The 16,501-nt window shown below is 39.1% G+C and overlaps 1 protein-coding gene across 2 annotated transcripts; it reads right to left on the reverse strand.

The window, feature by feature from the left end:
• Positions 1-1,939: 1,939 nt before the first annotated feature.
• LOC146306506 (sorting nexin-4-like) lies at positions 1,940-15,262 on the reverse strand. Of its 2 annotated transcripts, XM_084711272.1 has the most exons (14): positions 14,825-15,221; positions 13,458-13,582; positions 13,127-13,265; positions 11,640-11,789; positions 11,495-11,542; positions 11,353-11,408; positions 9,510-9,582; positions 8,812-8,873; positions 7,895-7,960; positions 7,271-7,360; positions 6,513-6,612; positions 5,160-5,305; positions 3,419-3,533; positions 1,940-3,329 (listed from the first exon to the last, which is right to left on the reverse strand). In XM_084711272.1, exons 1-14 carry the CDS (start codon positions 14,912-14,914, stop codon positions 3,282-3,284), a joined length of 1,308 nt encoding a protein of 435 aa, XP_084567398.1. In that variant the 5' UTR covers positions 14,915-15,221; the 3' UTR covers positions 1,940-3,281. The 2 variants fall into 2 exon arrangements, with proteins under 2 accessions (XP_084567398.1, XP_084567399.1); XM_084711273.1 differs by lacking the exon at positions 3,419-3,533 and having other exon boundaries at positions 14,825-15,262.
• Positions 15,263-16,501: the final 1,239 nt, after the last annotated feature.

Consider the following 16,501-nt stretch of genomic DNA (forward strand, 5'->3'; position numbering starts at 1 on the left):
ACAAAATATGTGGAGTACTGACTTCCTATGTGCAATAGTGTAAACTCAACTATTGAGTCTGGTTAGGGCTTATATTGCACATATGATTTCAATTTTTATATTTCCTCTTGTTTATACTAGTGGAAATTCTGAAGAATGGTCCACTCAGACACTGAAGAAGAGTTCGGGAGCCTCAGATGACTTACACAGGAGTATTTAATGAAGCTCGATCGAGGAGAATTCAAGATTAGCAATACACATGAGGTACTGTGACTGCCAACCCAACCCAAACAGCTATGCATACCTTGTTGCTCTTAAATCACATTATCCGTTACCCTTGCTCACGTACTGCGTTCTGTTGTAGAATGTGGAGACAGTTTGTCTGCTAGATAAGCTGTGACCTTGGGGCCAGAGTTAGAGGATCTGTTGGATGCACTGCTCTCTTATTTGTACAGCTGTAGGCTGTGGCCGGGCAGGGAGAAGTACCTGATTAATTGCTAGAATGCCTGTTCAGGTCAATGACCTATGACCGGGCCTGACATATACCATGTGTTCACCCATGTAAGAAGATGGGAATACTACATCCCTCTAAGAGCAAGGGAGGCAAATTACGTTTTAGAATTGATTTTAAAATTCTTTTATTGGTTTATAAAGCTCTTAACGGTCTTGCCCCTTCTTATTTATCTAACTTGCTTTTACCCTATGAACCCAGCAGAGCCCTCAGGTCTTCTGGAAGTGGCCTTTTAACAGTGCCCAAAGTTAAAACTAAAACATACGGTGAGGCATCTTTTTATTACTATGCCCCCCGTTTGTGGAATTCTCTTAGCTATGATTGTAAAGCACTTTGTGCTACAATTCCTTTTGTATGAAAAGTGCTATACAAATAAAGTTATTATTATTATTATTATTATTATTATTTTCCACAACAATACTGCTTGCTTACTTATTCATTAATTATTGTTCTTTATTGATACTATTTCTATTTTGCTACCCACTTTGCCCGTCGTGGGACTAATAAAGGATTATTTTATTATATCATATCATATATTGTATCGTGTCGTACCATATTGTATCTTATGGGTTATCCAGATCTTGTACTGCCCTGTTCGGGTTTATTTTGCAATAATGACCTGCTCACCTGTGTGTTGTATCTGAAATCTGTAATGTAGTGAAGTACAAGTATAAAGTAGTTAGGGCGACCACACCCCAACAAACGAAATGTTGAACAAAGAGGTCTTATGATTTTCCCTGCAGGGTGTAAGGTAGCCTAGACATTGACAGATGAACCTGCACTTGACAGCCTTCCCTATATTCTTCACAGTAATCAGATAAAAGCCCCAATTTTAGAAAAGCATCTTAATGGTCTGAACTAAGAGAACTAGAGCCAATCAAAATGCAGGACATGATCTCAACATGCAGGACGGTGGGATGGGGTAAAAATGCTGTGCAGTCACACATAAGGTGGTTCACCTGGTCACCCTAAAAGTAGCATACAATGGAAATATTCAAGAAGTGCTCAAGGACAAATGCCTCAAAATTATACTTAGGTACAGTAACTGAGTAAATATACTTAGTTACTTTCCACCACTGGGGACCAGCCACATTTCAGCCAACAAATTCTAGTGGAGCTTTTCTATCACCAGAGTACATTTAGTCATGTAGTCATGTTGTAGACTACTTGTACTTGTACTTAAGTATTTTCTGCTACTTTAATATTTAATAGACATTAACTGGATGTATGGATTAAACTAGCCTTTTTTCCTTTTTTAAAAAACATATTTTAAGGGGAAAAAAATGACTTTTAAGACTTGATAAGATGGATTTTCAACATATATGAAGTGGTTAAAATGAGCTCCACCTTGACGAGCTGGTAACAATCCAATAATGTGATATACAATATGAAAACACTATGAGGGGCTGTTTTGATGTACTCCAATATAAATAAAAACTAAATACAGGCAGTGGTGTGACACATTTTTATTCAAATAAATAGAACAAACAAGAGCTACATCCAAACTGAGCATTAAAATTTTAAAACATAAAATGGTAAGGACAAAACACTCACAAAGCTTATTGCTGGCAAGCCTCGACAACAGGAAATAAAATGTTACTTAAATAACACATGGAAAAGATAAATAGTTTCAATCAAAAAAAAAAAAAATACAGTTAAATTCAATTTAAAATCTCTCATAAAATCATCTTCGGCTAAAAATCATCAATCTGATGTGCAGCTTACTCTCACCCTGGACTTCCTCTTCACCGTGTCTGACTCACTTAAAGCATGAATGTAAGCAATGACCTCATGTTTTTTTTAAAATCATAATTTAATGTCTTTTCACTGTAATATCTACTCCTAGCATTTGGGGCATGATTAGATGCTGTTAAGCGCTATAGTGTGCTTTAGATATCTTTTTAATTCTGTTTAGGCAGCTCACCTTTCTTTCACACCTGTAGTTCAGTTCCCTTTGATTTAGACTGAGGACAAATATGATACATCTCCTCCCTTTAAGTAACTATTACAGTACATATTGTGTGTGAACGCACTCCCAGTAATCTCCAGGAATTTAGTATTGCACTTCCATAAAGTTGCACGACTTAGAGGATACAAAACATTAAAAAGAAAGGTTAAAATCACTGCAGCAACTGGCTTTTAATCCGTTGTATGGGTCAACCTCCAAAATCACACTACACTTCCCATAATACAACCTGACATATCATAGGAATGGTGTCTTTCCCTGATTGATAAATGCCAACATCTTTCAACCACCACACTCAGAAGTTGTCAAAATCAGTTCACTAATCCCATGAGCGGTGAATGTAGATCACTAATGAAAATGAGTTGCATATAAACACATTTTGTATTAAAATTACATTATATCTATATATAACTGCAACAATTACTTGATTAATAGCCAACTATTATAACTGATCAATCATTTTGATTCATTTTTCAGAAAAAAAAATGTCCAAAATTTCTGATTTCTCCTTATTAAATGTGAACATTTTCTGGTTTATTTACTCCTCTTTGACAGTAAAGTAAATTATCTTTGGATTGTGGACAAAACAAGACTGATCTGAGGACGTCATCTTGGGCTTTAGGGAACACAGATCAATAATTTTCACCACTTTCTGGACTGAACAACTAATCGATTAATCAAGTAAAAAATCTAAAGATTAATCGATAATGAAAATCATGTTAGTTGCACTCCTAATTGTGTTACTTTTCTGTAGTTGTTTGAAGACATTGGCATCATTTCCCAGCATCCACAGCTGAGCGTCATGCTCTGAATATGGCTTCAGTCTTACATCTTGAGGAAACATTCTTTGGCATTGCTCCACACTTGTATCCCCTGCAGGGAGAGAGAAGAATTAGAAACACATTTATCATGAATGTGACCACTACAGTCATCCTGTAACACTCAGATGTGCTCCTCTGTACCTTTTTGCACATGCTGATTTGCATGACGGCATAGTTGATGAGCGCCTCTCGCAGATCTTTGTCTTTCTGCTCTTTAAAGCGCTGCATGTCCACCCACGCCTTTTCAACATGCTCTCTGCAGTCAAACGGATCGTAAATAAACCACACACAAAACTGGTCAAGATTTATCTTTTAAGACTGTCAAGCAACAATAACTGTGTGTTCTGAAATGCGTTATTAACCACCCAGCCAAATTTGAATGATTAAAAAAATGTAAGTAAATATATAAAATTAAGGCCTAAAAATCATGAAAAAATGAGCAGGTTTCTTTGCTCTCAATCACTGGGGGCGTGTCCACTCCACTGTCTCAGTGTCAAACACCACTATGACCTGAAAAACACCCTGAAACATGGACGCTCCATTGAGCAGCTTTATTAGACATGTCCAGACACCAGAGCCAGAGGACGGTGATAGGATGGCTTTTTCCTTCTGTGTCGGGTTGTTGGAACTGAAGTGAACTGCTGGGCTGATTTGGACTGAGAGAGTCGCTGAAGGTATGTTCAGAAATGATCATTAGGGAAGGTGAAGGGAGAGGGAGGTGGTGTTGTTCTTCTGGCTGTGTGTGGGGTTTATATAATATTGGCGGACGGAGACATGTTTCAGCTCCGCCCAAAATATCCTGAACACAGAAATCATGAACAACAGTTGAATGGTCTAACTCCACAATCCAGTACTGCATAGTTCTCAGTGTTTTTGTGTTTTCAGCAAGTATATTTGAGCATGTATAATACGTTTAGAAAAAAAACTACTTTTTTTTGTCCACACAGACTTCAAATCAGCACAGGACGTGATATTCTGCTCTGTCAGGGAAACTCATGTGATGCTTATGCCTTTTTCTAGTATGAATAGATGTGTGTTACACTGTACATCCACCATGATATTACAATGTTGTTGGGAAACTGAATACAAGTAAAGACATTATAAAACAGTTTAGCCTGGAGGAGGGTTGAAATCTCTTCCTGTGTTCTGAGAATGTTGATGATATATCCACATCACAACAGGATATATATGTGTGGAGGAGTTGAAGGAGGAGGTCAGGTGGCGGATGTTTGAGATGTGATGACAAAAGGACAAGAGAAGAGCAAAATGTGTCATTAACCAAGAAAATGTCATGACCAAGTAAAGAAAGGTTGAATTGTAATACTTTGAGTGAAATCATGTGGATCCTGTTGATGGCTACCGTTAAAGGGACAGTTTATCTTGAGCAATCAGGTCATGACTTTTGGACAGAGACACTGGTGAAAAAAGAAAAAAGATTTACACCTCTATATGTCACATGCACATCGCTCACTTCTAAACTCAGCTACTTCTTCAGTTTAAGTGAGGATGGCTGAACATGAGCAGCTGCAGATGGATACAATCTGACCGGCACCCCCTGAGCTTAAAATTCTGATACATCAAGTTGCATCACAAACTGTTTTATCATCAAATTGTAGCAGTCTGTGACAGTAAACTGAATATCTGTAAGTTGTGAGTTAAAGAAGACTTCTGCGGATGACATCCTAGGCTTTGACAAACACTGACTGACATTTTTCACCACTGTCTCACATTTTAAAAGAAGCAACTATTCATCGATTAATCCAGGAAAAAAATCAACTGATTAATCAAATATGAAAATAATCGTTAGTTGCAGCCCTAGAAAAATACTGAAGTTACCCTTTCCCACACAGTCTGCCAGCATTAAGTAGTGTCCATGACTCACTCGCACTCGACCGTTTTCTCCTTGACCGTCTCTTCGCCCTCTGCTATCAGCTCCTCCAGCAGCTTCAGTCTGGCCTCTCTCTGCTCAGGTGCCTCTTGGCCAAAAAGCTTGTTGGTCATGCCTTTGAAGGAGAACGTCCGCACGATCTAAGGGAGATGTGCACAAAGAAAACTACATCAGTTTGGAAACTGTCACCATGGTTTGACATGACAAAATCAGCCTTCACTGTAGTGTATTTTATGACCCTCCCAGTTTCAACTGCAGCAAGGAACCCATGAACCCATAATCACTATAATCCTCATACTAGAGCAGTGAAGCCTATTAGGGTTATGAAGGGGTATGTTTGTGAAACTGTTGCCAAATTTTGAGAGCAAGAACACAGTGACCACTGAGGAACGTGCAGCTGGACCTTGTTGTTTCCTCTGCTACACACAAAATTGCCAAACTAATGATGAAATTAGCAGTGTGCAGAACAAAATAACATCTTGCAGAATAGAATAACAGTAACAGGATGTAGAGTAGAGGTTATCCCTACCCTTGGAATGAGTATGTCAGAGGCGGGAGCAACTCTGCCATTGGTTAATGGTTCAAAATAACATGAGACCATCAGAAGCAGAGAAAGACACCCCACAATAAGCCCCCCAAGAGGGAGGCAACAAGGACAAGCTTTATAAACTCATGTATTAAGTTCATTATTGAATGCTGTACTCTGCAGACTGCAGTACTCATTTTTTTTGTAATAACGAAACTAGAGTTGCACAATTAGACGGATATATCGTCTATCCACGATGGGCTTTAATACGGTGAATTAAGGATTTATTTTGACCAAACCAGAGCTGGTGATTGTTGGAAGAGTGGACAGACTAACAAAGAGGGTTTTGGTGAGTTTTTCATGTTTTTTCTGTCGACTTTGAATTAAGTGTGTTTTCTGGGGAGTTAAGGAGCCAATTAATCGAATCTTAGTTCAGTAAAAGAGAGAAACTTGAATTCAGAAGGTGTACGGTTGTACTTCTCTGTTTAAAATGGAAAATAAGTGTGAGAACATGTAATTTCTAGACACTTTGTGAGTTTATTTTGTGTATTGGATGCAGTGAATGTACACAGCGTGCGTAACATAGTGAATGTGCCACTTGTACACATCTCCCAGCTGAGACTGGAGAGGACGGGAGGAGGTGGGAGGGGGACGAAGAGATCACCAATTGCCAATGGATGGGCTGACAATGATCGTTTGGAAAATTTTAACATATCGCCCAACTCTAAAAGAAACTCTGTACCTAATAAGACCATCAACTGCTCAAGAATAAGAGACAGAGGAAGAGTAAAGTGATTAGGTATAATATGAGAGTAGTGTACCCCTGTAGCCAGCTCCTCACGTTGCTGCTTCTTAGAGATGAGGTCCTGAGAGGACATCTCCAGCTCAAACTGGGTCAGCTCATGTTTCCTGCACACTGCTCTGCCAAAGCAAAGCATACGACATAATATCATTATCTGCTCTGACACAAGCCTTCAGCACGACAGAAGAAAAAAGAGCCAATATCCAGTGAACACAGATGGGATCCATTAAAACACAACAGGAACCACATAACATGCTTTGCTATATCACTTAAATATTTTTAAAATTCCTATAGCAAGTTGTGATATTTCAGTGTTATATTCAAGCATTGTGAGCTTATCTAAATGTGCAATTTTAAAAAATCATGACCAAGTTACACAAGGTAATCCATAGACCTTGTTGTGAGCAGATTCATGTAGAATCTACCATACTTACTTTCTTCCTTACTTTCTTTCTATTAGAAAGATTCCACATTCTAAAGTAGTTCTGGTAGACTGTACTGAAGAAAGAAAGTGGATTATTTTCAGTGACCAGGTCATATTCTTTTGGAGAGAAACTGGTTTTTAATTTTTCAGACATATTTTTTGGTGCTTTTGAGCCCATTATATTGGAGAGACATCAGACATCTCTATGGCCAAAAAATCTGCAGCTCACACCAAAAAAATCTAGATGGATTTATAAAACTACAGGTCAGGTGAAAATATGTATTTTTGATTTTGGGGTGAACAGTCCCCTACATATAAATATGTATGTATGTATAACTAAAACCGGGTCTTACCTCAGAGCTTCAGCATAGAAGAGATATTCTTTGATTTGGTCTGCATAATGTTCCTCTTCTTCTAAAATATCATCTATTGAGGCAGCGTATCTACAGACGTGACAAAAAACAACTGTCTTAACATACAATGCTGGGGAAATGTATGGAACAAAGTGAATTCAAAAGAAGCAGCTGTTTTGTTACAAACAAGGCTCATGCCTTCGTAAAACAAAAGAACAAAAAGTGAAGTTACATCCAGTCTTAATGGATAGAGCCATCTCTCACCACACTCTCAAGAGTGAAAAGCCGCTGTAGCAAACATGCTTTCAACTCTGTCTGCTTAATCCAAAAAAGCACTCATTACAAAGCTGCACCTGGGTGTTTTATCTATGTCCCTTCCCCCACAGATAGAGTTTTCTAATTTATGTGTGTGAGAGCAAAAAGACCAAAGCTAACAGGATGGAGGATACTTTGATTTAGTTCTGCACACTTTAGGTCAATCTGACCTGCTAACTGATCTGCACACAGAAGACATGAAACATGAGTCACACTTGAACATACTTTCATTCTTGAGAATTGGGACAAATCATGTCGTATCCCCCCAACCTAAAACATTGTGGGACAAGACCACACTGAAATACTCACGCATCCATATGATGACCAGCGCTCTGCAGTCCATCTCCCATCTCTTTCTCTATGGCGCTCCACTCACTGCAGTCACCACATGGACAAATACACAGACACAGACACACAGACTTACAAATGAGCAAGGAGAGTCTGCCACACACACCCTGCTACTTTCCAGGAAATATTATCTTGAAAAATGTCAGAGGTTCCGCAACCCCGTTTTGGATAAGCAGTTGAAGATGGATGGAAAATGTCAGAGGTTTCTTTTCCAATACTGGATATGCAGTGTAGAAATCATTATAAACATTTATTGTACTAACACATTAATCACATTTAAATACTGCTGAATTTTGGGACTGAATAATGTTGTGGAGTTTTCCTCGCCTGTATTACCGTTACATTTAACTATGCTGTACAGTTCATTAATAACTAAAATAAAAACTACTCTGTGAGGCACCACAAACCTCATTAGGGGCTGACGTTGATGAGACTGATTTAACAGAAGCAGAGTGCAGTTCAATTCACAGGAGGTTTACTTGCACACAGCAGCATACAAATAGACCACGTTGAAACTATCTATCCTTCTCTCAGCCTACCTTCCAGTCCCAGAAGCACATTTTCAGCACAATTTTACCATACTATAAAATACAAAATATTAAATGAATATTCTATATAAAATTGAAAATATTTTTATGTTTTTGTGAATAGTATAAAGGGAACTACAACTAACACTTTGTTATACAAACCAGTGCTGTTAAATGATCAATAAATTAACCTTGTACAGTGTATTCGATACAGATTGAGCAGCCCTTTACAGTACACACCACAGACCTGTGGTTTTAAAAATGAGAGAAAATGGAAACAAAACACATTCATCAACTATTGAGGTCCATTTTCAGTGATGCACAGAAACATTGTCATGCTTGGTGTCAAACCTGAATACTCTTCCGTAGTTCCCATGGACCTTGTAAACACCGTAAAGTCGATCTGCAACCCTCTAGAAGACACACAGAAAATACATGGCACTAAGTTTTCAACCAGTAAAAACTGCAGATTTTAAAAAAATCACTCTAAGGAGCCCAGCAGATGTCAGGAGATTTTTTTTATTTCTATCGAAAGGGGTCAAGTTACTTTAAAAGCAGGAACTGGGGTGACACCTACTGTTGTGAAAAGGGAATCGCAGATGAAAAAGAAAATCCAAAGTTCTGTCTTTTGGGTGACTTTATAAAACATGGTGCTAACAAATAAAGTCAACAGATCAGCTCAGGTGTGTGTGTGTGTCTGTGTGTGTGTGTGTGTGTGTGTGTGTGTGTGTGTGTGCAGTAAAAGACCGAGGTGCAGGTACAGTCTGTATAGTACTGTATGTGTGCATGTGTGAGAGAAAAAGAGAACTGAAGGAAAAAAAGCCAAGTGAACAGATAAAGCTAGTTTGTGAGTAAACAGTAAAATAAGGCTGAATTAATACAATTAAATTGGTGAAATGAGAAATAATCTACCTGAAATCAGGCACAGTATAATTTCAAATATTTTCAGTAGCAATTTTTAAAAAGATTTCGACAAAACATGACTTCAGTTTGTGTGTGTGTGTGTGTGTGTGTGAGAGAGAGAAAGACAGTTAGAAAGAGAGACTTACTGCTCGTGCTCGAAGCAGCTGAGACGTGTGAGACTGCAGCTCATCACTGTAGTGTTTCATTTCCATGAAGCGTCTGAGTGAGAGAAAATAAAGACACAGAAGACAGTGACTAAAATGTCATTTGCCTACCTAGTTTTATGAAAGTTTGCATGTATTTATTCATTCATCAATTTCTTTTAACTTGTAAAACTGCAACAACTTGTTGACTATTCTATCTTTATCTTTTCAAGTAAAAATATCAGACATTTGTTGATTTGTGAGTGTTTTTTGGGTTTGGTTGCTTTTCAAATGGACAATCAAGTACAACTAGAGCTGCACCGATTATTTAAGGTGTTTTCACACCAGCCTTGTTTGGTCGGGTTAAAACGGACCGTGGTCCGTTTGCCTGTTTGGTGCGGTTCGTTTGGGTTGGTGTGAAAGCTGTCAATCGAACCCTGGTGTGGAGCAAAGAACCGGACTGAGTCCACTTGAAAAGGTGGGTCTTGGTGTGGTTCCAAGCGAACTCTGGTGCGGTTCATTTGTGATGTGAAAGCAAACGAACCAAACAGGATTTTATCATAGAAGATGTGATTTTGGCACGACTTCAAAAGTTAAATCCATCAGTTGATGGTTAAATGTGTTGAGGGGGGCGATCGTATGATTGATAAGACATGAACTATATTGAGGCAAGTACCTAAGTGCACCTGTTCCCCCGGTTAACAGGCCAGAAGTTGTTCAAACTGCTGTGCTTATATCCTACTTTGTGAGTTTTGTCTGATTAAAAAGTGTGTGATAGCGATCCCACAATAATACCACTGTATGACACACACGAAAAAGTCAGGTGAAGGGCGGATGCGCTGTCCGCCTCCCCCTCCCTTTCTCTCTCTCTGTCTGAACGGGGGAAAACAAAAATCCCGATGCTTTCTTCTTATTCTTTTCTTCTCCTCTCAAAACCTCTGTAAATTCAATATATAAAGATCTACAGTTGTGTTGCCAGACGCAGCGCTGCAGCGTGCTGTCTCTCTGCCTTCTTTTCATCCTATTTCTGTCATTATTCATAACATGCCACAATTTGCTGGTTGTTTCTTTGTGAGCTTAAATACACACAGCTGAAGTATTAAAGTGCCACGCAAACTTCTGTCAGCCACAAGCAGATTTTCCCACGTGGGTCCTGATGATGCAATAATGATGCAGGATGACAATCACCAAAACTGTCAAATCAAGGATTTACCTGTCAGTCTGTGAAACTGCATGCTTCCTCCTCTTGGTTCGTATTTAAAAAGTAAATGTGAACACGTACTGGACTGGGACTAAAACGCAACAATGTCTCTTTTTTTCTTTTGGTCCGGCCAAAATAAACCAAACTACAGGTGAGAAAACAGCCTCAGTTGTCAGCTTTTAACATTTAAACATTTTGATAATGAATTCATTGTTCTGAGTATTTTTTTTTTTTAAGAACAAATGTCCAAATTCTCTGATTTCAGCCTCTCAAATGTGAATATTTTCTTGTTTCTTTTGTCCTCCTTGGCTGTAAGCTGAAAACTTTGGCTTTGAGGAAAAGCATTAAACATTTTTTTCTGAGATTTTAGACCAAACAGCTCATTGACTTTTAGAAAAAAAAAAAAAGACTGACAGATGGATCTATAATGAAAATAACCATTAACTGCAACCCTACATATAAGATACATGTATCTACCTACAGACACTTCTGCTAACATTTTATCAATCTTAGTTAACTGACTCAACTTTAAAATCTCCCTTTTAATAACTGGGGATGAATTACTGTGACATTAATGGTATCTTTTGACAACATTTTTAATACAACTGAGTCCCTGTTACAGAGTATTTAGGACACACTACTTACTTATCTGGACTTCTCACCCTGAAGGTGGCACTGAGAGCTCTCAGCCTGGAATCTGCCTGCAACACGAGCAACAGGAGGTGGTCAAGCTTTGTGAAAATCTTTGTAAGAATAAAGAGACAGAAGTTTCACAAAAGTCCACTACCTTTGCCTGAAATCCTGTCTCATAGACCACTTCCTTCCAGCCGTGTTCCTGCAACACAAGTCAGTGAAAAGAGTCATTCAATCAGCCACTGATGTACAGTATAAGTGACTGAACTGCTGATTGGACCCAGAGCTGCAGTACGTACCTCAGTGAGGAAATGGTAGAGGATCTTGTCATTGGAGAGGACTGGATGTGATGCCACACGAAGCAGAAAGTTCTCTAGGCCGACCCTGCGGCGCTCCACAAAGTCTGGGTCCATGTTGTCTGCTGACAGCTTGTGCCACACAAACTCTGCCTGCATGCAAGAGAACATACACTGTCTGCATTCAACGTTTCCCCTGCCGTTTCTTTCCTTAAGCTTGGCTGTTTTTCATCAGTTGTATGTTTCGGTGCATTTGTTGTAATACACACAGTTGAACCTCTCACCTAGCATGTGTAAATCATCTGTTAATGCTGGAAAGCCTTGGAGAGAAGCCACAACACGTTTTACAAGACCTCTGACTTGGCCTGGAATTAGCTTTGCTTATTTCTAGCTGCAAGTAAGAGGAGTTGTGTCCCCTTCTTTGACATCTGGCTGCAAATAATGTTGCAAAATAGTGACACAAGAAGCTTTGTTTTGTTTGTGTCGATGTGGTAGAGAAGCACACTGGGGCAGAGAGAGAGCATGCAGTGCACAGGGTACAGACTGAGTAGGGAGAAAGTCCATTGGATCAGAGGAATAAAATGTTATTTTCTGATTGTTTCACAGCAGTTGTATTCTAAGTAGAACAAAACACCCCACAGTTGTGGTCTTTACAGCAAATTAACATTACATAATTATCGACAGCAGCACCATTTATCCAGGAGCTTAACAATGCTCCGGTACTGACCAATCAGAAACCGCTACCAATTCATTACCGGTCCTCACTACCCACGCCTAGTGCTGATATTCAGTCCAACAGCACAACACTGAGTGTGATATGTGTTGCTCTACAATATAAACAACCCGTAGGAAATTCTGGGAGGTGCTGATACCATTTCAATTATATAAATTTGGGCTACAGCTAACGATTATTTTCATTGTTGATTATTTTCTCAGTTGATCTATTAGTTGTTCGGCCTGTAAAATGTCAGAAAATTGTGAAAACTGTTGATCAGTGTTTTCCAAAGCCCAAGAGGACATCCTCACACGTCTTGTTTTGCCAACAATACAAAGACAACCAGAAAAAAATCATTTAAGAACACATTTAAGAAGAATTTTGCCTTCTTTTTCTTACATAATTACACAAACCAATTAATCAGTTTATCAAAACAGTTGGTGATTAATTTAACAATGGATTGATAATCAATTAATTGCTGCAGCTGTCATATAATTTTGATTTTACTGTCAGACATCACCAGGCTGTTGTAGCAGCTATGTGTAGGTTAAGTGTGTGTAACCTGGCACAAATGTCTTACAACACAGAATTCAGATTAGAGCTGCAACGATTAATAGAGTAATCGATTATCTCTGATTTTCTAAACAACGAATTTAGATTCAAGTGCATCGCTGAATTCATTTGGTGGCCTGTGCTGTGATATTATATTAGACATTACACTGCATCCTTTGAGTATGAGTCAACAGGGTTTGGAAAGCAGAGACACTGCACTCACCCTCTTCTCAGGCAGAGGGGGGACCACGATGTAGGGGTAGGTGACTATTAAGTAATTCCGCAGCAGTTCAAATTCACTGTATCTCCTCCACAGAGAGTCAGGGGCTGGGTTACGGCCGTCAGCGACTGCATCCATTGGCCTTTAAAGATGAAGCCACAGTACAAGTTAACAAGTTTGTTTGCTAAGTTATTTTTGCACAGTGACAAAAGCAGAAGTACATTCATGCAACAGAGTTAAAACAAGGAAGTGCAGATAAATGCATATCGGAACATCTCAGTTCGACCAACACCACTTCATTTCAAATGACTGACAGAGGCAGCGCTATTCTCACCGTGTTTCAATGAGGTACACAGTGAACGTCTCCTGCATGTTCACTGCATTTTTGCCGCTCCTTTTCTCCGCCTCAGCGACACAGATCTCCATTCTGCGAAGGAGCGTGGAGCCCTCTTCAACCATCTGAACCATCACATTACAGTATCATTAACAAAAATGTATAGAAGCCCATTTCTGCCAATATAATGAAATGACTGTTGCGGACAAAACAAGTTATTTAAGGTGATTAACACTTCATGTACCAAACAACTAATTGATTAATAGAGAAAATAATAAAGTCTCCTAGAGCCCTGACATGCCAAGTTGACTTGAAAGACATGATTTACACCATGTTTTTAGCCTGAATCTTCACTGTAGATTCTTAGCTTGGAGCCACGCTCACATGCACATCATCTAATCTGGGTGTGTATTGCATGAGGATGCGTGCACTCAAGTTAATGATATGCCAGGGCTTGAGATGTGGATTACTCCAGATGAGTAGTATGGGGGCATTTTATGCTTTTTTCAGGTGTTCTTTACACTTGAAAACTGGTCACCATTCATTGTTTGGGAGATTATTTAACACTGTTTTCCTGGGAAATATTCAGCAGTGTTTTGTGGACTAAAACACTAAACCAATCGGCATGAAAGTAAGTAGATAATGAATGAATTTTCATTTCTGGGTGAACTATCCCTTTAAGGGCTGCTTCCATTTAATGTAGCAAACCTTTTCCAGTGAGCAAACAAGGAGAATAGTAGCACCCTGTCTCAGTGTGACCTGAATGGAATGGATCCTTAATGGAACCTTAAAAATATCACTGGTAACACATGTTTTTACACTACTGGTTCATGTCAAAATGGCTTCTGTGAACATACACTAAGATATTAACTCAGTACTTTGAGAAGGTTTCTCATTTAAATGACTGACAGAATCTTTCTTTCTTTTTTTCCTCCTTTCTTTTTTTTCCATATGATGAAACTCTTTACAAGACATTTAGTTTACATTATTGTTCACACCGGTCTGCTCATTGATTCTTCTAGCTAACACCTGTCCTTATCAACTTTGAAAGATTACTTAAAAGACAAACCAACGTTAGCAATGGAAACAACAGCACACTGACAGTTGACTCATACACGACATTTGAGTACATTATGACGAAAACAATTTACATGAATGATTGAAATATTCCCTAAATAAAGTAACGTGTATTTCAACTTGACACATATTTAGCTAGCTTGTCTGGAGCACATTCTATGCTAGCTCTACCCTGAGCTTTAACTGTCGGCCAACGATCGAAAGCCACGATGTAGCTAACGTTACCAGCTGCCATGCCTCCGGTAAGAGCAGTTTAACGACTAAAACAATGAGGAGAAACCTTTTTTTACCGTGTTGTTCAGGCTGCTACTGCCGTCCGCAGCTGTGTGCTCTGAATCATCGTCGGTACCCAATGACTCCTCTCTGCCATCTTCCGCCATCCTCCTCTCTCCTCCTGATGTTCATGGTGCTCGTGTCTCGAAAGGAAACCGTTCATTTGCGAAACACTCGCGAGATTTGCACGTCTTGTCTATTCATTCTGCACATTGTACAAGCTAACTATGTTTTAGAAGTTGACTACGCTGTGGTTCAAAACTGTACCTAGTAAACGCTTGCTTTGGCTGCGGGAACGATCAGGGTTTGAGATTAAAACGACCATTCTCACGAGATCTTTCGCGGATCTGAGGTTGCCGTCTAGAACGACTGTTACTTGGTGAGCCTGGACGCATGCGCAGTGTCACATCATCCAACAGAATGTGTGGAATGAGCCTCGGACGGAATAAATGGGTTTAAACAATTCATCAAAAACCAATTTTCAATCTGGAACTTCATACCAAATTTTATTTTCTCTAAATTTCTGTCTTTGACAATAAGGTCAAACAATATATTGAAAATATTAGACATTCCACTAATATGAAAGCCATTAAGACTCTTGATTTGTGTGCTCTTTTCGATATATTTGTGTAGTGTAATGTTCTGAGGTCCAGCCCCTGAATGTTTGTAGCCCCTGGCGGTTGTCTTCACATTGTATTGTGTTGCACTGTACTGCATTGCTTTTTTAAATAAAGATAAAAAAAAAAAAAAAAGAGCGTTGGACGGCGCGACAATATGACGTCATTGTTCCTTTGATGACTTCATGTATTTGATGATCTGTTATTATGTCCTTTGATTGTATTACATAAAAAGGACTCGAGAAGCTTACATTACCTATCAAAGTATTTGCTTTATTGTGACAAACAACATTTACTTGAATTATTATTTTATCATTATTATTATTATTAAAAAGAGGCGTGGCATATAATTTATTTATTTCATAGGGGTGTTGTATCAAACGTTAAACTTCTGGTAACCCTACAGCAGAAAGAGGCTTTTTGACCTACAGGTGATAGGAAACAGAAAAATGGCACAAATAGTTGCAGTTTATGATAACCTCTGCAGAACCACTGAGAAGGTGGCCCAACACATTGAATGTCTAATCCAACAAATCAGGGCTCTCAGTGAGGACAACCAGGATGACATGAAAAGCCAATCTTGTTTTTGTGCATCCAAACGTGCTCGGAGAAAGAAAAAGATGAGGAAGGCTTTCCGCCGGGTGGAGATGAATGAGATGTGTATCCAGGGTATGAACAAAATATTGGAAGACGTCCACAATTTGGGGGGCTGGGTTAATGATTTCAACAACATTGCTGAAAACAATAATACTGAACAACAATGTCAACTTCAGGAGCTTGAGAAAATGCTCCAGATGGAAAAGGAACAGAAAGCAGAGATTCGCCGTGAAGCTTTCAACAAAAACCAATCACTTGTCGATGAGGTCAGTCAATTGAAGGAGAGGAATGCTGTCCTTCATACTGATATGATTGCAAAGAAGGAACAGGAGGCCGTCCACCAAAGTCAAAACAAATCCCTCCAGCACAAAATTCAAGAGCTAAAGAAAATGCTCCAAACAGAACAGGAGCAGAAAGAGAGAATGTGTATGCATGCCATTCAGATGGTGGGTGCGCTGTCCGAGGACACCGAAATTTTAA

This window comes from Lutjanus erythropterus, chromosome 22 (genome assembly GCF_056507025.1).
Source record: "Lutjanus erythropterus isolate fLutEry1 chromosome 22, fLutEry1.hap2, whole genome shotgun sequence".
NCBI classification, from domain to species: Eukaryota; Metazoa; Chordata; class Actinopteri; order Lutjaniformes; family Lutjanidae; genus Lutjanus; species Lutjanus erythropterus.

Bases quoted from the DNA above. Each gene is read 5' to 3' on its own strand.
- LOC146306506 (XM_084711272.1), bottom strand. From the start codon at position 14,914: ATGGCGGAAGATGGCAGAGAGGAGTCATTGGGTACCGACGATGATTCA. The intron at 9,583-11,352 runs GTAAGTAGTGTG...TCTCTCACTCAG, and splicing joins AGGGTGAGAAGTCCAGATAA to ACGCTTCATGGAAATGAAAC. The intron at 5,306-6,512 runs GTACACTACTCT...CATCTCCCTTAG, and splicing joins GTGAGGAGCTGGCTACAGGG to ATCGTGCGGACGTTCTCCTT.